Genomic DNA, 20,176 nt, shown 5'->3' with positions numbered 1-20,176 from the left:
ACACGAACAACGTACAGGTACATTGTTTCATGCAAATAAATAATTGTTCTTCATAAATTTCTGCCAAAATGTATTCTGCTACATTTCCTTGGTGAAAATGTTATGTGACCTGCTGTGATTGGTTACAGTGGTCACACGGTACCGGCAGCAGGCTGGTACAGTGTTCAGTCTTTCGCTGTGTTTGGTGGACTCACATTTTAACCAGATAGGTAGGTGTGAAGGTCAGGTGTCCACAAACTTTTGGCCACAATTGCCAGATAATGATTATTAAAAAAATTCGATAATTAAGACAGTGTGTTACACAAGTTCCCCAAACTGGTTGTACAGCCGTACACACCTAAAAAAATAATTGTAGGTTAGTTCAGGGGGAAGTCCCATCTGTAGGGTGGCAGTATAGTATATGGTATAAAAGGGACTCATTTTACTGAATGTACAGGCTGCCCTGAACAAGACGAGGTAAGAAAAATGACTTTTTTTTTTACAATATTTTATTAGGTGTTTCCTATGTAATACAAGTTCAGAGAAGAAACAATATTGTGATACCTCGGTTCACAAACTTAATTTGTGAAAACGACTCTGGTCGTGAACCGAATTGGTTGTGAACAGAGGCAAGTTTTCCCATAGTGTTCAAGGTAAATCAGGTTAACCTGTTCTGAACTTTTTTTTTGTTTATATAAAATTATAAAATGTATGTACAAAAAAAAGGATTTTAAACATATATTACATATAGTCTTTTACATTAAGCTAACCTCTTTTATGTTTACATCTAAAAAGAAAAAAACAAAAAAAAAACTATAGCTCCTCTGTAACCACTTCAGCCCAGGAAGATTTGGCTGCTGAATGACCAGGCCATTTTTTGCGATTCGGCACTCCGTCGCTTTAACTAAAAATTGCACGGTTGTGCGACGTTGCAACCAAACAAAATTTACGTCCTTTTTTTCGCACAAATAGAGCTTTCTTTTGATGGTATTTGATCACCTCTGCATTTTTTATTTTTTGTGCTATAAACAAAAAAAGAGCAACAATTTTGAAAAAAAAGCAATATTTTTTTACTTTTTGCTATAATAAATATCCCGAAAAAATGTATAAAAAAACCCCACATTTTTTTCTCAGTTTAGGCCGATATATATTCTTCTACATATTTTTGGTAAAAAAAAATTGCAATAAGTGTATATTGATTGGTTTGCGCAAAAGTTATAGCGTCTACAAAATAGGGGATAGATTTATAGCATTTTTATTATTAATTTTTTTTTTTTATTAGTAATGGCGGCGATCTGCGATTTTTATCATGACTGCGACATTATGGCGGACAGATCGGACACTTTTGACACCATTTTGGGACCATTGTCATTTATACAGCGATCAGTGCTATAAAAATGCGCTGATTACAGTGTAAATGACAATAGCAGAGAAGGGGTTAAACACTAGGGGGCGATCAAGGGGTTAAGTGTGTCCTAGGGAGGTGTTCTAACTGTGGGGGTGGGCTTCCACTGGCATGACAGCGATCACTGCTTCTGATGACAGGGAGCAGTAGCTCCGTGTCGTGTCACAAGGCAGAATGGGGAAATACCTTGTTTACATAGGCATCTCCCCATTCTACCTCTTCACACCGCAATCATAGGCCACCAGCAAACATTGAGTTCCCGGAACCCACAGGTATGCTCCCGCAGCGTGTGGTGGGCGCGAGTGCCAAATAGGTGGCAAGTTTAAAGGGACTTACAGGTATGCCCATTTGCCTGCTTGTGCCATTCTGCTGACGTACATCTGTGTGCGACGGTCGGCAAGCTTTAAAAAAATTCGATAATTAACCACTTCCGGACCGGCGCACGCCGATGTACGTTGGCAGAATGGCACGGCTGGGCAAATGGGCATACCTGTAAGTCCCATTTGAATTCCCCGCCATGCCATTGCGTGCACGCGCCGGCCAGGAGCTCGGTGAGTTGGGTCGCGGGTCCCGTGGACTTGATTGCCGCGGGGATACCCGCTATCGTCTCATGGAGAGGACGAACGGGGAGATGCTGATGTAAACAAGCTTAGTGACAGTGTCACTGATCTCTGCTCCCTGCAATCAGGAGCAGAGATCAGTGATTTGTCACAGCTAGCCCATCCCCCCTACAGTTAGAAAACACTCCCTAGTACTGACTTAACCCCTCCCTGGCCCCTAGTGGTTAACCCGTTCACTGCCAGTGTCATTTACACAGGAATCAGTGCATTTTTATAACACTGATTGCAGTATAAATGACAATGGTCCCAAAAATGTGTCAAAAATGTCTGATGTGTCTGCCATAATGTCACAGTCACAATAAAAATCGCTGATCGCCGCCATTACTAGTAAAAAAAAAAACTTATTAATAAAAATGCCATAAAACTATCCCCTATTTTGTAAATGCTATAACTTGTGCAAACCAATCAATAATCGCTTATTGCGATTTTTTTTATCAAGTGACCAAGGGAGGAGGTGTAGATAGAGAAGAGAAGGGGTCCAAGAACAGAGCCTTGGGCGACCCCCACAGAAAGGGGCAATGGAGAGGAGGAGACAGAGTTGTAGGTGATACTGAAGGAGCGCTGTGATAGATAGGCAGAGAACCAGGATAGAGCAGAATCTTGAAGGCCAAGGGAATGTAGTTTATTGAGAAGGAGCGGGAGGTCAGCAGTAGCAAAGGCCGCAGAGAGGTCAAGTAGGAGGAGTATGGAGTACTGGCTGTTGGTTTCAGCAGTTAGTAAATCGTTAGTGAGTTTTAGTAAGGCAGATTCCGTGGAGTGCTGCGAGTGAAAGCCAGACTGTAAGGGGTCAAGAAGGTTATTTTCATTGAGGTAGGAGCTAAGACGGTTGTAGACTAAGCGTTCTAGAAGTTTAGAGGTGAATGGGAGCAATGAGATGGGTCTTAAAGTGGAGTTCCACCCACTTTTACAACTCTTCAGCATCCCTCACTAAACTGCGCACTGTAAACGAATTGGATATTTTTTAAATTTTTTTTCTCTGCACCTACTGTATATCTGCTGTATTCATTTTTCACTTCCTCCTCCCTGGCCGTGGCCCATCGCATCATTTCCTGTTTGCAATGCCTTCTGGGAAGGGGCGGCAACTTCCTCTGACACTGCCGTTGCTATGGAAACCTGACCTGAAACCTATTACACTGCTTGTGCTGCACTGAGCATGTGCGAGATCTGCAAGGATGAGATCCAGGAAGAAATACAGTCTGGCTTCAGATGCCCACACTTAAGATGGCCACGGCCTGCTATAAGTTTATAAAATAACAAACTACTGCTATAAACTAACAAAACAGACCTTAGTTTACAGACTAACTTTACTAGAATACATTAAGCTTGTGTATTTTAGGGGTATTTTTATTTAAAAAGTATAATTTCGGCCGGAACACCACTTTAAGTTTTTCAGGTTGGCGGGGTCCAGTGAGGGCTTTTTAAGTATGGGAGTGATCTGCGCATGTTTTAGAGGGGAGAGGAAGGTGCCACTAGAGAGGGAGAGATTGAAGATGTGAGTGAGGGAGCATAGGATAGAATAGGAGGGTGACCATAGTAGTTGTGAGGGAAGTTCATTTTTTCCTCATTAATGTACACACAGCACCCCATATTGACAGAAAAACACAGAATTGTTGACATTTTTGCAGATTTAATAAAAAAGAAAAACTGAAATATCACATGGTCCTAAGTATTCAGACCCTTTGCTGTGACACTCATATATATATAACTCAGGTGCTGTCCATTTCTTCTGATCATCCTTGAGATGGTTCTACACCTTCATTTGAGTCCAGCTGTGTTTGATTATACTGATTGGACTTGATTAGGAAAGCCGCACACCTGTCTATATAAGACCTTACAACTCACACTGCATGTCAGAGCAAATGAGACTCATGAGGTCAAAGGAACTGCCTGAAGAGCTCAGAGACAGAATTGCGGCAAGGCACAGACCTGGCCAAGGTTACAAAGAGAATGTGTGCTGCATGTGGAGATTTCATAATTTGCCGCGTCACGAATGTTAATTCTCCATTACGAACGCTCGTTTACAAGACCGACCGCTTCTGGCTTGTCCTTGCTTCTGAGCATTCTTGTTTGTACTTTGGACTTTTGTCCGATGGACTTGTGTACACACACTCGGAAAATCCGACAACACACATTTGTCCGCAGAAAGATGTAAAACCTGCAATCCAACATTTATCTGACAACTGTCAGATAAATGTTGGATTGCAGGTAGGCCAATAGGCAGTGGCTTCCTATGGCTGCAATTTTTTATTTTTTTAAATTTTTTTTTAAAGTCAACATTTTTTTTCTTTTGCTTCTAAAGGTAAACAAGAGATCTGGGGTCTTTTTGACACCAGATCTCTCAATAAAGAGGGCCTGTCATGCTTATTTCTATTATAAGGGACTGTTTTAAAGGGACAGTGTAAAAATAAAAAATAAAAAGTAAAATAAATAAGATTTTTTTTTAAAGTGCATGCAGTAGTGAGGTCACACCCACATAAGCAAACAGTGTTCGCACCACACATGTGAGGTATCCCCATGAGCATCTGAGCGAGAGCAATAATTCTAGCACAGGACCTCCTCTGTAACAGGTAACCTGTAAGAAATTTTAAAGCTTCACCTATGGAGATTTTTAAGCACTGTAGTTTGTCACCATTCCACGAAAAGTTCCAGAAAAGGCCTGGTCTTCAATTGGTTAAAGGGGAGCTCCAGCCCCACCACCAAAAAATGTAAAGTCAGTGAGCTAATACATACGGTCGGATTTACCGCCAACTGCCTGACATCACACATTTCCCATCGCAAAAAAATGCGATCGTGTGTACGAGGCTTTAGATTTCCATATATAATCTGTACATGTTTATGCTTTGCTTTGGGTCACTGTTATATACATCGGTATCTATATTATTTTTTTCAGATCCCTCTTCAAGAAACTGGTTTCCTCGGAATAATCAAGTTAACCAATATGAAGGTCATCCTGTTCCTTGCGCTATGTCTGTACCTAAGCTATGGCTCAGAGGGTAGGAAGTTAAGCAAGTGTGAGTTTGTAAAAATCGCAAAATCAAAATTGAATGGATACGCTGGAAGCAGTGCTGCTGACTGTAAGTAGAACGCCCCCTCCCCTCCAAAACAAAACAATAATTATCTGCAACAATGTACAGTATATGCATTCAGAATTCACGCTCTTGCCCCCATAGTCTGTTTAATATAATAGGGTTTAAATGAGCATTTAATGTAACATATATTTTTTATATTTAGGATGCATTTTTAAAAGCCCTTATAATACCCAGTTTAAAAAAAATAAAATATAAAGGTTGAGTCGCGTAAATAGATACCAAACATGTCACAACTCAAAGTTGCATGTACCCGAGAAATTGCGACAAATTATGATACCTAAAATTTTTCGTAGGTGACGCTTTAAAAACGATTTTTCGAGTTGTTGGTCAGTGTAGAGTTAAAGTGATTCCAGAGGCAGAAGGTTTTTTACCTTAATGTATTCTCTGCAATAAAGAGAAAACACCTTCTGTGCACAGGATCCCCCCCCACCCCCCCCTTTATACTTTCCCGAGCCCAATCTTGATCCAGGGCTGTGCACAAGAGCAGCGGCTCTTTCTGCTCTCTCCCTACTCACAGGGCAGATTGATAGCAGCACCTGCAGCTGTCAATCAAATCCTGTGATGAAGGAGAGCAGGGGGCGGGGCCGAGCTGCGATGTCTGTGTCAATGGACGCAGCAGCAGGTGTGCCACAATAGGCAGTGGCTTCCTATGGCTGCAATTTTTTATTTTTTTTAAATTTTTTTTTAAAGTCAACATTTTTTTTCTTTTGCTTCTAAAGGTAAACAAGAGATCTGGGGTCTTTTTGACCCCAGATCTCTCAATAAAGAGGGCCTGTCATGCTTATTTCTATTATAAGGGACTGTTTTAAAGGGACAGTGTAAAAATAAAAAGTAAAATAAATAAGATTTTTTTTTTAAAGTGCATGCAGTAGTGAGGTCACACCCACATAAGCAAACAGTGTTCGCACCACACATGTGAGGTATCCCCATGAGCATCTGAGCGAGAGCAATAATTCTAGCACAGGACCTCCTCTGTAACAGGTAACCTGTAAGCAATTTTAAAGCTTCACCCATGGAGATTTTTAAGCACTGTAGTTTGTCACCATTCCACGAAAAGTTCCAGAAAAGGCCTGGTCTTCAATTGGTTAAAGGGGAGCTCCAGCCCCGTCACCAAAAAATTTAAAGTCAGTGAGCTAATACTGTAGCTCAGTGGTAGCTGGGCAGTCACCAGCCCCGCATTTACCACATCTATGTCACAGGCAGCGCTTCCCCCTGGGAGGCGACTTCACCCTGCATCTCCTCCTCCTGGTGCTTCACAGCGGCTTCTCCTACATCTCTTCCCTCTTTCTCCTCGGCGGCCAATAGGATCGCTTCTCCTCTCGGCCAATCAGGTGACGGGTCTCAGGACCCATTTCCTGATTGGCTGGGAGGAGAGTCAGGAAGACAAAAGCGAATATTAATTCGCTATTATCACACAACTGGGTGGGATGCTCTCCGAGCTCACCCTTTTTTGAAGCCTATTAGAGCCTCAGGCTCTAATCACGTGCTTCTAAAAACAAAACAAAAAAACCCCATTGGAATCTATGTGCCCGGTGCCCTGCATGTAGATTAGGGGGACGGAAGCATGAATTAGGGGGGCAGCGCCCCTACGCCCCATATGGACAGACCGCCACTGCTGTAGCTGCTGACTATTAATATTAGGACACTTGCCTGTTCAGGGATTCCGCGATGTCGGCACTCCAGCCTGAAAGACGATTTTTCAATCGGCTCTCAGGTGCTGCTGTCGCCATTTCTTGTAAGTGAAACCGCAGGGAAGCCTTGCGGCTTCATAGCCGGTTCCCTACAGCGCATGTGCCAAGCGCGCTGCACTTTCTGAATGGCCCGGCGGCGGAGGGAAGAAGGAGGAAGGGCCGAACATTAGAGTGACTTTGCCGCAGCGCAGTCACCCGGAAGTGGGAACGGGTACCTGTCAAATGCACCCCATATGGACAGGCCGCCACTGCTGTAGCTACTTACTTTTAATATTAGGACACCTACTTGTTCAGGGATTCTGGTTCCCTACAGCGCATGTGCCAAGCGCGCTGCACTTTCTGAATGGCCCGGCGGCGGAGGGAAGAAGGTGGGAGGGCCGAACATTAGAGTGACTTTGCCGCAGTGCAGTCACCCAGATGTGGGAGCGGGTACCTGTCAAAAACAGATATCCTCTCCCCCCGGAAGGTGCCAAATGTGGCAGCAGAGGAGGGGAACCCTGGTTGAGAAACACTGGTTTAATATATACTTGTCTGTTCTTAGCTGGGTGAAAGCTTTCTGATTGCAGTGATCAGTAGCTCAAGCTGAAATTCAAAAATTCTTTGAAATGTTCCTCCTTCCTCCTACTGCTCTGTTTAAATGTTCCATATAAATATTTATTCAGAGAGGGAGAGTCTGACAATAAAAAAAACAGACATTTATTCTTGAAATCAATGAATAAAATTCCTTTACATGGGTCCACTAAATGAAAAAACAAAAGCACAAATTAACAATTACTTAATTGTTCTTGAATAGTTTTTTTAACTTAAAGTTGAGTAGATAAAAAAGTCACAATTTAAAGCAGTTTTGTAATAAATAATATGCAATTTTTTAAAATAGAAAGCTGTATAAGTACCTGAAATTGACCTGATATCTGCCTCTAGAAGTCCCTGTGCAGAAGAGCTCAGACTGGGGAAGTAAGAAGCAGCACAAAGAGCCATTGAGGCGTGCTGCACCACTCATGCAGGTAGAAGAAAAGAGCAGAGTGGCAGAGATTAGATGAGAATAGCTAAGTCTGCTGCTTCTCTTTTCACTGTCTAGTCAGAGGCTGGGGCTGGGCAAACCTGCAAATGTTACTGGACTGCAGTAAAGAAAAATCAGGTCTGTTGCCCTGTCAAAAAAGAGCTGTGCTGTATGTCAGAGCTATGTAAATCTCAGGAGTGGATGGACTCCAATATCTGTATTGCAATGTTATCCATAGGGGTCTGTGTGTATGTGTGACACGCGTCTGCTCAGCTACAATGAAACTTGCTGTGTTCTATATTCTAGAACTATCTTGTATGATTGAAGTGCCATCTAGTGGACAAAATAATTTTTTTCCCGGATTGCGGTACTCAAAAACAAGTTCCACATTTTGGCCACTAGATGACGCTTCAATCATGTGAGATCTATAACAGAAAAAGTTTAAACTTAAAGTTTAGCTTTGAAACATCTTCTCCACTATGTAAAATCTGTCCATAATAGAAAAAAATATTAATTTTGCTCAATCAGATTTAGACATACGATCTTCCGGGCATGTGACTAGTTTGATTAAACTACACAGGGGTGCTCAACCTGTGGCCCTCCAGCTTTTGCAGAACTACAAGATCTACAAGTCCCATCATGCCTTTGCCTTTGGGAGTCATGCTTATAACTGTTCAGCCTTGCAATGCCTTATGGGACTTGTAGTTCTGCAACAGCTGGGGGGCCACACATTGAGCACCCATGAACTACAGTATGTCTGGCAAAAATCTATTTTTTTTTTGGAGGGGGTTGTTTTAGAGTGGGGAAGAGTTAGAACCCCTGTTGGGTTTTACTACTAGCTGGGGCTGCATTCAAGATTATTTACTCTCACTTCCAGTTTTGCTAGCAATGTTTTCCCAGGCAGGAAGTGAGGCTTTAAAGTGGAGTTCCACCCAAAAGTGGAACTTCCGCTCATCTGATTCCTCCCCCCCTCCGGTGCCACATTTGGCACCTTTCGGGGGGGGGGGAGCGGAGACCGGGCCACTTCCGGGAGATCGGGCCACGGCGATCTACATCAGCAGCTCGCTCCCCCTCCTCCTCTTCTGCTGGCCAGTGAAAGAGAGCATCTGGCTTCGCACATGGGCAGTAGGGGCCCGGCCGTGAATCCGAAAGGCTACACTGCCGGGTTCCCATAGTAGCAATGGCCGCGGCAGCACCTGACCAGCCGATCCGAAGATCGCCTGCAGTGCCCTCATGGCTGGACTCCAGGACAGGACAGGTAAGTGTCCTAATGTTAAAAGTCAGCAGCTACAGTATGTGTAGCTGCTGACTTTTAATTTTTAAAGGGGTGGGCGGACCTCCTCTTTAAGTATAACTAAAGGCAAAACGTTTTTTTTTTTTTTTTGGATAGAGAGGAGGGATTTAGAACCCCTGTCAGGTCTTTATTGCTGTCAGTGCCCCCCAATAGGGAGACTCACCCTCTCCGTCCTATTTACCCTTATCACCAAAAGTGAAGTAAAAGAAAACCCCAAATTTTGTCCCCAGAACAGGAATAGAGGAGAAATCTTCCAATGGGGACACTAGTTCCCCTCCTCGCTTTGGAGGGATTTCCTCTCACTTCCTGTATTGGCAGGAAGAGAAAGGAAATCTCCCCAATGGGAAGCAGATGACCAAAAAAAAAAAAACCTGACAGGCGTTATAGTCCTTCCGATCCAAAAATAATATTTTTGACTTTAGTTCTACTTTAACCTCCAAAAGCAGCTCAGGTTTTAAAAGGTTGAAGAATTGAGAACATTATTCCATGCTTTTTTCATCTGAGAGGCACGTTCACTTGAGCACACCGTCATTTTATGGCACCAATTGGCGCAGGTCAGATGTGTCCCCCAATTATTCACTTCACATGTATAATCCTCGGAAATCCTGACCCCTCTTTCGGCTGTTCCCGCGGTCTATTAGGGCTGCCCCTGCCTCAGCCCCGGGCCAGACATTGAATCTGATGTTGGCTCTTTCCCCACACTTAAGCTGGGCTCTTGCCTGAGCTGATATACATTTTACATCCTATTCCTGATGAGTGGACATGTTCCACGAAACGCGTAGAGTTCCGTTACATCAAGACAATCTGATCTCAATAACCCGATTTTTTAGGAAATCGCTCATGCCAATAGTATCATGCACTAAAATATCATGTAAGCTTTTTACCAAGCATGTGCTGAATTCTATACTAGTCAAGACAGTCTGGATTTTTTTATACCAATATCTACTATGTATTTGTACTATGTATCTACTATTTATTTGTTTATGTCAAAATATTACTATGTATCTGTATACTATGAATTAATTTACATATCATGTGATATATGTCAGTTGCTTTAATGGCTTGTTATGAATTTATTACTTCGATGCATCATGTATTTAATCATGAGATGGTTTGATTCCGATTTCAGAATAAAAAAAAAACAAAAAATGTATTTTTTTACTTTTTTTTTTTTCATTTTACAAATCTTTATTATATTACATTTTTCTTTTTAATTTTACATATCTTTATTATATTACATTTTTAAAAATTTTTTAATTTTTTAATTTTTTTGTGACTTCCCTCATATAAAGTCCCACAACCAAAGCCTTTCCTTGTCTACATGTACAATTAGGGATGGAGGCTTGTCACATGATTATTTTCTCCCCAAAACATCAATTCCCGAGGAGGGTTTGCGCGCACATCGCTCAATTATAGCTCTTTCTAAACAGCAACACAGCCTCCTCCTTTTTTTTTTATAATATAAAATGTGAAAATGTACATGATCATAACAATGTATTTATTTTATTAACACAGGGGTATGTCTTGTGCAACATGAAAGTAATTTTGAAACTACAGCTATAAACCACAATGGTAAACAAAGCACCGATTATGGACTATTTCAAATTAACAGCAAATATTGGTGCCATGATGGAAAGACAGCAAGAGCTACAAATGGATGTGGGATTGAGTGTAGTAGTAAGTATATTCTATTGGTTGACTGACTGACTGATTTTCTCTTTTCAGAATGCATTTATTTGCATTCTGTATGCAGCAGCCCCCCCCCTATAAATACTTACCCAAGCCCGATTTTGATCCAGCGATATGCACGAGACCCAAGGCTCTCCCTCCTGAATGGCTGAGACGCAGAAGCAGGAGCCATTGGCTCCTGCTGCTGTCAATCACAGCTAGTGTGGCGGGGGGGCGGGGCGGGGCTGAGCAGTGCTCTCTGTGTCTTATGGAGATAACACGCACGAGTGCCCCCACAGCTTGCTATGGGGTCACTCGGCAGGGGGAGGGGCCCAGAGCACCAGCAGGGGACCCGGGAAGAGGAGGATCAGGCCTACGTATGACATCTATTTTATTTCTTTTAAATCACATTTCTTTCCTTTACAATCACTTTAACCACTTAAGGACCAGGCCTATTTCTGACACTTGTTGTTTACAAGTAAAAATCAGTATTTTAATTATTTAGAACCCTCAAACATATATATATACACACACAGTCAGGTCCATAAATATTGGGACATCGACACAATTCTAATCTTTTTGGCTCTATACACCACCACAATGGATTTGAAATGAAATGAACAAGATGTGCTTTAACTGCAGACTTTCAGCTTTAATTTGAGGGTATTTACATCCAAATCAGGTGAACGGTGTAGGAATTACAACAGTTTGTATATGTGCATTCCACTTTTTAAGGGACCAAAAGTAATGGGACAGATTAACAATCATCCATCAAACTTTCACTTTTTAATACTTGGTTGCAAATCCTTTGCAGTCAATTACAGCCTGAAGTCTGGAACACATAGACATCACCAGACACTGGGTTTCATCCCCGGTGATGCTCTGCCAGGCCTCTACTGCAACTGTCTTCAGTTCCTGCTTGTTCTAGGGACATTTTCCCTTCAGTTTTATCTTCAGCAAGTGAAATGGATTCAGGTCAGGTGATTGACTTGGCCATTGCATAACATTCCACTTCTTTCCCTTAAAAAACTCTTTGGTTGCTTTCGCAGTATGCTTCGGGTCATTGTCCATCTGCACTGTGAAGCGCCGTCCAATGAGTTCTGAAGCATTTTGCTGAATATGAGCAGATAATATTGCTCGAAACACTTCAGAATTCATCCTGCTGCTTTTGTCAGCAGTCACATCATCAATAAATACAAGAGAACCAGTTCCATTGGCAGCCATACATGCCCACGCCATGACACTACCACCACCATGCTTCACTGATGAGGTGGCATGCTTTGGATCATGAGCAGTTCCTTTCCTTCTCCATACTCTTCTCTTTCCATCACTCTGGTACAAGATGATCTTGGTCTCATCTGTCCATAGGATGTTGTTCCAGAACTGTGAAGGCTTTTTTAGATGTTGTTTGGCAAACTCTAATCTGGCCTTCCTGTTTTTGAGGCTCACCAATGGTTTACATCTTGTGGTGAACCCTCTGTATTCACTCTGGTGAAGTCTTCTCTTGATTGTTGACTTTGACACACATACACCTACCTCCTGGAGAGTGTTTTTGATCTGGCCAACTGTTGTGAAGGGTGTTTTCTTCACCAGGGAAAGAATTCTTTGGTCATCCACCACAGTTGTTTTCCGTGGTCTTCCGGGTCTTTTGGTGTTGCTGAGCTCACCGGTGCGTTCTTTCTTTTTAAGGATGTTCCAAACAGTTGATTTGGCCACACCTAATGTTTTTGCTATCTCTCTGATGGGTTTGTTTTGTTTTTTCAGCCTAATGATGTCTTGCTTCACTGATAGTGACAGCTCTTTGGATCTCATATTGAGAGTTGACAGCAACAGATTCCAAATGCAAATAGCACCCTTGAAATGACCTCTGGACCTTTTATCTGCTCCTTGTAAATGGGTTAATGAGGGAATAACACATACCTGGCCATGGAACAGCTGAGCAGCCAATTGTCCCATTACTTTTGGTCCCTTAAAAAGTGTGAGGCACATATACAAACTGTTGTAATTCCTACACCATTCAACTGATTTGGATGTAAATACCCTCAAATTAAAGCTGAAAGTCTGCAGTTAAAGCACATCTTGTGCGTTTCATTTCAAATCCATTGTGGTGGTGTATAGAGCCAAAAAGATTAGAATTGTGTCAATGTCCCAATATTTATGGACCTGCTGTGTGTATATATATATATATATATATATATATATATATATATATATATATATATATATATATATATTTTTTTTTTTTAGCAGAGACCCTAGAAAATAAAATGGCGGTCATTGCAATTTTTTTTATGTCACACAGTTTTAGCGCAGCAATTTTTCAAACATAATTTTTTGTGAAAAAATACAATTTAACCACTTCCGCACCGGAAGGCTTTACCCCCTTAATGACCAGGCCATTTTTTTGCGATACGGCACTGTGTTACTTTAACTGACAATTGCGCGGTCGTGCGACACTGTACCCACAAATAGAGCTTTCTTTTTAGTGGTATTGGATCACCGCTGCAATTTTTGTTTTTTGTGCTATAAACAAAACAATTTTGAAAAAAAAACAATTTTTTACTTTCTGCTATAAAACATATCCAATAAAAATATGTAAAAAATCAAATTTCTTCATCAATTTAGGCCAATATGTATTCTGCTACATGTTTTTTGGTAAAAAAAATCCCAATAAGCGGATATTGATTGGTTTGCGCAAAAGTTATCGCATCTACAAACTATGGGATATAATTATGGAATTTTTATTATTACTTTTTTTTTTACTAGTAATGGCGGCGATCAGCGATTTTTAGAGAGACTGCAACATTGCGGCGGACAAATCGGACACCTTATGCTGCGTACACACGAGCGGACTTTCCGGCAGACTTGGTCCGGCGGACCGGACTCCGTCGGACAATTCGATCGTGTGTGGGTTCCAGCTGGCTTTTTTTCCCCCAAAAGTCCGACGGACCTAGAAATATAACATGTTTCAAATCTTTCTGATGGACTCGAGTCCGGTCGAAAAATCCGCTCGTCTGTATGCTAGTCCGACGGACAAAAACCGACGCTAGGGCAGCTATTGGCTACTGGCTATCAACTTCCTTATTTTAGTCCAGTCATACATAATCACGTACGAATCCGTCGGACTTTGGTTGATCGTGTGTAGGAAAGTCCGTCGGAAAGTCCGCTGGAAAGACCGTCGGACCAGTCCGGCCGAAATGTCCACCCGTGTGTACGCGGTATAACTGACACTTTTTTTGGAACCAGTGACATTATTACAGTAATCAGTGCTAAAAATATGTTACTGTACTAATGACACTGGCAGGGAAGGGGTTAACACCAAGGGGTTCAATGTGTGCCTAGGGGGTGCTTGCTAACAGTGTGGGGGATGGACTCACTAGATGTACACAGAGATCCATGTTCCTGCTTGGCAGGAACAAAAGATCTCTGTGTCCATCCCTGTCAGAATGGGGATCTGCCTTGTTTACATAGGCAGATCCCTGTTCTGCCTCTTTGTGGAGCGATCTCAGGTGGCCTGGTAATAAATAAGCGCAGAGTAACTGTGTGAAATGCGTCTACCCAATGCACTTGGTACTATCCTGTGGTGTGTGTTCCTTTGTATTTTATGGAAGAGGAATAAAAGGACTTTTGTTACTCCGGTGAGCAGCCACTATTTTCTTCACATCACCTGCACCCCAGGCAAGCCGAGGCTTGCACCGGTGGAATTGGGTCCTCTTCCCAGCTCACCTAGATCCACTTACCTGGAGTGGTGTTTCTCTTGTCTCCATTGGACATCACGTCTGCCAGACCCGCTGATTGGCTCCGGATGTGACGTCATGACATTGTTCCGGTCCTCCAAGGGCATAGAGATGAGTGGCGGCCATCTTGCCATCGCTTATCTCTATGGCAAGCCATCGCATGTGCAGAATGGATTTCCAGGCTTAGCGATTGGTAATGTAAGTTTGGGAACCACCAGGAAGCGGTGAAAGGAAAGGGGGCACACCTCCCGCCGCTTCTAAAAGGGATCTGGCGGTGAATTTGCCGCAGGGATTACTTTTATCTGCAAGTCCGGTGCCTAAGGGAAAAAGAGAATATGGGGATTATGGCATCTAGCTGCAGCCATAACTCCAGTATTTAATGTCAGACAAATTACATATTTCTCAGTTAGGCAGTCAGCAAGTGTTAAACAAAAATGGCTACACTAGAGAAAGAAAAAAAAATTACAAGACACACTGGCCATGTAGTATCAATTTTATGTAGACATGTTTTGAAAAAAAATACAGGAGGGGCATCAAGGCTCCATGACCTACTTCTGACATATTTGGCTTGCTGTTATGTTGACTTAACGACTTGCTGTTCAGGGAAATTTTTAATTTTTCCCACATATGTTAAAATTAGCATTTTTTTGCTAGAAAATTACTGTATATATTATATAATTATATTATATATTTTCTGAAAGTGAAGACCCTGGAGAATAAAATAACATTTTCAGGAAATATACACTAAAATTAATTTCAGTGTACATAAACACAATATAATATCTATTTTTAAAACAAAAATATTAAACAATGATGTTGCTTCACATAAATAGATACCAAATATGTCAAGAAGACTCAAAATTACACAGACCACGAGACAGTTTTAGCACTGCTCAATACTATTCACCTAAGGGCAGGACTTCAACAGGACATTACTATTCGCCCAAAGACAGCACATCATCAGGGCATTGTCCTGACACTGGCTAATACTATTCACCCCAAAACAGGACATCATGAGGAGACAGTGCTAACACCGCTAAAATACTAATCAACCACACACCAGGTGTCACTAGGAGAGAGTCCTAACACTGCTGAATACTATTCATCAAGGAACATGCAATCACCAAGAGACAGCCCTATTACTATTCCAGTAACATTCCCTCAAAGACAGGGCATCATCAGCAGATAGTCCTAACACTGCTCAAAACTATTCACCCGAGGAAAGTGCATCACCAGGAGATAGTTCTAGGACAGCTCAATACTCTTCACCCAAAGACAGTGTATTTCCAAGGGATGTTCTTAACATTACCCAATATTGTTCATTCAAGGACAGGGCTTCACTAGCAGACAGTCCTAACACTGCTACAAGACTATTTATCCAAAGACAGGGTCATCACTACAACACAGTCCTAACACTACTCAATACTATTCATTCAAGAACATGCAATCACCAGGAAACAGTCCTAACACACTGTTTCAACATTATTTACCCATGTATAAGGCCTCACCTGGAGATGGTCCTAACACTGTTTCAATAGTATTCCCCCAAGGACAGAGCATCAGCAAGAGACACCCTTAACACTGCTCCTATACTGTTCATCCAAGCACAGGACATTGCCAGGAGACAGTAGTCCTAACCTTTCTGCAATACTGTTTACCTAAGTACAGGACATATTCAGGGGATAGTCCTAGCATTGCCCCATACTATTCATCTAAGAACAGGACATCACTTAGAGACAGGCCTAACACTGCTCCAACAAGTAGGAGACAGCCCAAACACTGGTCCACCCAGAGACAGAATGTCACCAGGAGACAGTCCTAACTCCACTATAATAATGTTCATTCCTGGACAGGGCATCATTAGGTGACAGTTTTAATATTGCTATAATGCTATTCACTCAAGAACATGTCATCACTGGGAGACAGGTGAACCCAATCAAAAATTTTTATTCTGTTCTATAAATGTGATGCTCTTTCTTGGTCTAACAACAATCAGTTAGTATTGCAAATTATTAAGCACAACCGGGAGAGCACTGATTATGTCTCTATATAGTGAAATAGAGTGGATCTTTCACACATAGAGAAAAATGATGTTAGATGTTTTTAGAGCAACCAACTGCACTGTCACCTTTAGCTCCCTCAAATAAAATAATTGGAGGATAGCTCTCCAAAGAAGAAAACACGGGGGGATTTGCTAAAACTGAAGAGAGCGAAATCTGTTGAATGCATGGCATGGTAGCCAATTGGCTTCTAACTAAAAGCTGGAAGCTGATTGGATTCTAAGCAGAGCTGCACCAAATTTTGCACTCTCCAGTTTTAGTAAATCAACCCCACTGATGCCACTTAACTCATGAGGGACAACCCTTTAAATGGATCCTTAACTCTCAAATGTTCATCTATCTTGTCATGATTATGGTCAACCTATGAGAAGATCTTCTTCCAACATACTAGATACAGTAGAGAGGAGTACTGGCATATTTAACCTTAGGAAAAACATGAAACCAGCTGTTTTTCTATTGTAGGCAAACTTAAATACTCAAAAAAATTTAGATGGCATGCCTGACCATCACACTTACACCGTATGGCCAAAAGGATATATGATCAGCACACTTGTATGAGCTTGTTGGTCATCCCAGGCTAAAACCATGAGCATTAAAAGAAATCCCCCCCCCCTCCCGATTTCAGCTATAACAGTCTCTACTTTTCTGGGAAGGGTTTCCACAAGATTTTGAAGTGTGTCTGTGGGAATTTGTGCTTATTCTGGCAAATGCCCATTTTTGAGGTCAGGTACTGATGTTGGTTGCGAAGACTTATCTCACAATCAGTGTTCCAATTTATCTGCAAAGTGTCAGGATCATGGGCAGACCATTTGAGTCAAGCCATTTTTTTTGGCTTTGTGCCTAGAGGCACAATCATGTTGAAACAGAAAGAGACATTCCTCAAACTGTTTCCACAAAGTTGAAAGCACACAGAAGTCTAAAATATCTCTGTATGCGCTAGCATTAACTATACCTTTAAGAGACATCTGAACTCAGTCATTTAAAAGGATTGTCCACATACTTTTGGCCATGTAATGTATAACGTTCAAGTTACTTTTAGCTGCTATTGCAGCTTCATGAATCAAGGTCAGTATATTTAATACCTTTTCCTTATTTCTGTAAGCAGTCATTTAGTGGTGCTGATATCAAATCACGATATACGGCATTAAATGTCCATCAAAAGCCCACACATATAATGTTGATAAAAAGATCTTTCTGCATTAGGTAATATCCACCACCAACCACAATTTAAAAACCAGCTCTGTACAAAATGTGAACCTCCAACAAATATATCCCCAATACAGCTTACAGATGTAGTGACCTCAATGGTTAAAAAGAGGTCAGAAAGCACTTTTTGTATTAAACCATCCAAGGTAAGCTCAGGGTCCTTCAGAGGGGAAGGTGATCTCTGGAGGGCCCGAAGCTTACCTCAGATCAGGGGTCTCAAACTGGTGGCCCTCCAGCTGTTGCAAAACTATAAGTCCCATGAGAGCATTGTAAGGCTGACAGTTACAAGCATGACTCCCACAGGCAGAGGCATGATGGGACTTGTAGTTTCACAGCAGCTGGATGGCTGCCAGTTTGAGCCCCCCTGCCTTAAATGATTTAATACAAAAAGAGCTTTTTTGGCCTCTTTTTAACCATTAAGGTTGCTTTTGTCTGTTGAGCAACACCTGTGGATCCATATGGTGGAGGTTCACATTTCGATGTTGAGCTAATTTTTTAATTATGGGTTGAGGTGGATATCACCTGGTGCAGAAAGATCTTTTAATCCTCACTTTATGTGTGGACTTTTGATGGACAGTTAATGCTTTATATTGCTGATAAGGACATTTCTGTTGCGCAGAGGCAGATATATTTTTACGGTGCATAAGGACATTCTTGTGAAGATTAAATATTATGTTATTTAATAATAGCACTATTTCTCTTTATAACATGCTGTAGATGATCAGGTGGTTTTAGTCATGGATTGTGGGGTATTATTTATGGAGCACCTCTATGGGGGTATTATTTCCCAATGTACAGAGAGGAGAAAAGATCTAAGTTTAATTCTGATATCAGCTTTTTTATTTCCTTAGAACTTCAGGATGACAACTTAGAGGATGATATTCAATGTGCAAAGAAAATTGCTGGGCAAGCAAAGGGCCTTTCACCTTGGTAAGTGATGGAGTTCTGAATATATGGGCGGCACAGTGGTGTAGTGGGCGGAACAGTGGTGTAGTGGATAGCACTTTTGCCTAGCAGTAAGAAGGGTCGCTGGTTTGAATCCCAACCATGACACTACCTGCCTAGAGTTTGCATGTTCTCCCTGTGCCTGCCTGGGTTTTCTCCGGGTATTCCGGTTTCCTCCCACACTCCAAAGACATGCTGGTAGGTTAATTGGATCCTGTCTAAATTGTCCCTAGTATGTATGAATGTGAGTTAGGGACCTTAGATTGTAAGCTCCTTGAGGGTAGGGACTGATGTAAATGTACAATGTATATGTAAAGCGCTGCATAAATTGATGGTGCTATATAAGTACCTGAAATAAATATATTGAAAGAGACATATTAGAGTTATTTTACTAAAACTGGAGAGTGCAAAATCTGGTGCAGCTGTGCATGGTAGCCAATCAGCTTCTAACTTCAGCTTGATCAATTAAGCTTTGCCAATAAGTCTAGGTTCACATCTATGCGCCTGCGCTGGATGCGTTTTTCAGGCACGTATTGCAGTGCATTTTGCGTTTTTAATCCAACTTTTTTCATAAAAATTTAACGTATTACTGATACCTGTTGGTGACTTGTTCTTTTTAAACAGATTCTGGCAAAAGTAAAAGAAATGTAAATGAGATGGCACCAAAATTCAGGTTGATTAAAGAATGATCGATACAGTACGTTTATAATTTATATGTATTTCTGACTTGCAGGATGGGCTGGAAAAGTCATTGCAAAGGAAAGAACTTGGCATCGTATACTTCTGGATGTTGAAAACAATAAATGGGTGTTGAGTTATTAAACACACAATCAGCACATGTGTCAAGAGGACACAAGAAGAACAGAATCCCTATCTGCAAAAAAAGAAAAGAAATGCACACGTAAACTTTAAGCTTAGCAAATCGAAAAATATGCATTCATTATATTAAATAAAATCTGGTGCAGAAAACATTCTCGATTCTTTCTTAACCACATGCACTACATAAAATGACATTACCTTAAGTGAGCGTAACATTAACTCTACAAGTCTGTGTGAGAAAATTTCTGACATGTGTAGCACTACTCCCACAGGAGCCGCTTGGTAATTGGAGTTCTCTGTTCTGTGCCTCGACTCCAAGAACAACCTCAAGTGCAAGCACTTATAAGAACATGAGTACAGGTACCTTTAACTTGGCTGTGAATTAGCACCAGGAAATGGACATAAGATCGTTTAGTGGTAAATAAACTTAATGTATTGGTACTGGTTCGAATAAATGGTGGTTTGAGCATAAATGAACACACAGAAGGTAGATTCAGAGTTCTGCACTAGACTGGGATGAATTAATGAATCAGCAAAGTCAGCAATAAACCGTGCATAAGCAATTGGTGTAGATCTCTCTGTAGCAGCTGTAAAGGGACAGCCTTTAAACCTAGCTCTTCAACCGGCTAGCATTGGGGCCTAGTTGTACCGTTGGTGCACATG

General features: G+C 41.5%; 1 protein-coding gene across 1 annotated transcript; it reads left to right on the top strand.

Moving 5' to 3' along the window:
• The first annotated feature begins 334 nt into the window (after positions 1-334).
• On the top strand, positions 335-19,665 carry LOC141139129 (lysozyme C-like). The gene is made up of 5 exons (XM_073624955.1): positions 335-456; positions 4,895-5,078; positions 10,594-10,755; positions 18,601-18,679; positions 19,428-19,665. The coding sequence occupies exons 2-5, from the start codon at positions 4,943-4,945 to the stop codon at positions 19,486-19,488; spliced, it is 438 nt and encodes a 145-aa protein (XP_073481056.1). The 5' UTR covers positions 335-456; positions 4,895-4,942; the 3' UTR covers positions 19,489-19,665.
• The last annotated feature ends 511 nt before the right edge of the window (positions 19,666-20,176 follow it).

The sequence above is a fragment of the Aquarana catesbeiana genome, linkage group LG04, assembly GCF_042186555.1.
Source record: "Aquarana catesbeiana isolate 2022-GZ linkage group LG04, ASM4218655v1, whole genome shotgun sequence".
Classification (NCBI taxonomy): Eukaryota; Metazoa; Chordata; class Amphibia; order Anura; family Ranidae; genus Aquarana; species Aquarana catesbeiana.
The sequence above is the reverse complement of the archived record's forward strand: the minus strand, read 5'-3'. Positions and strand labels throughout refer to the sequence as shown.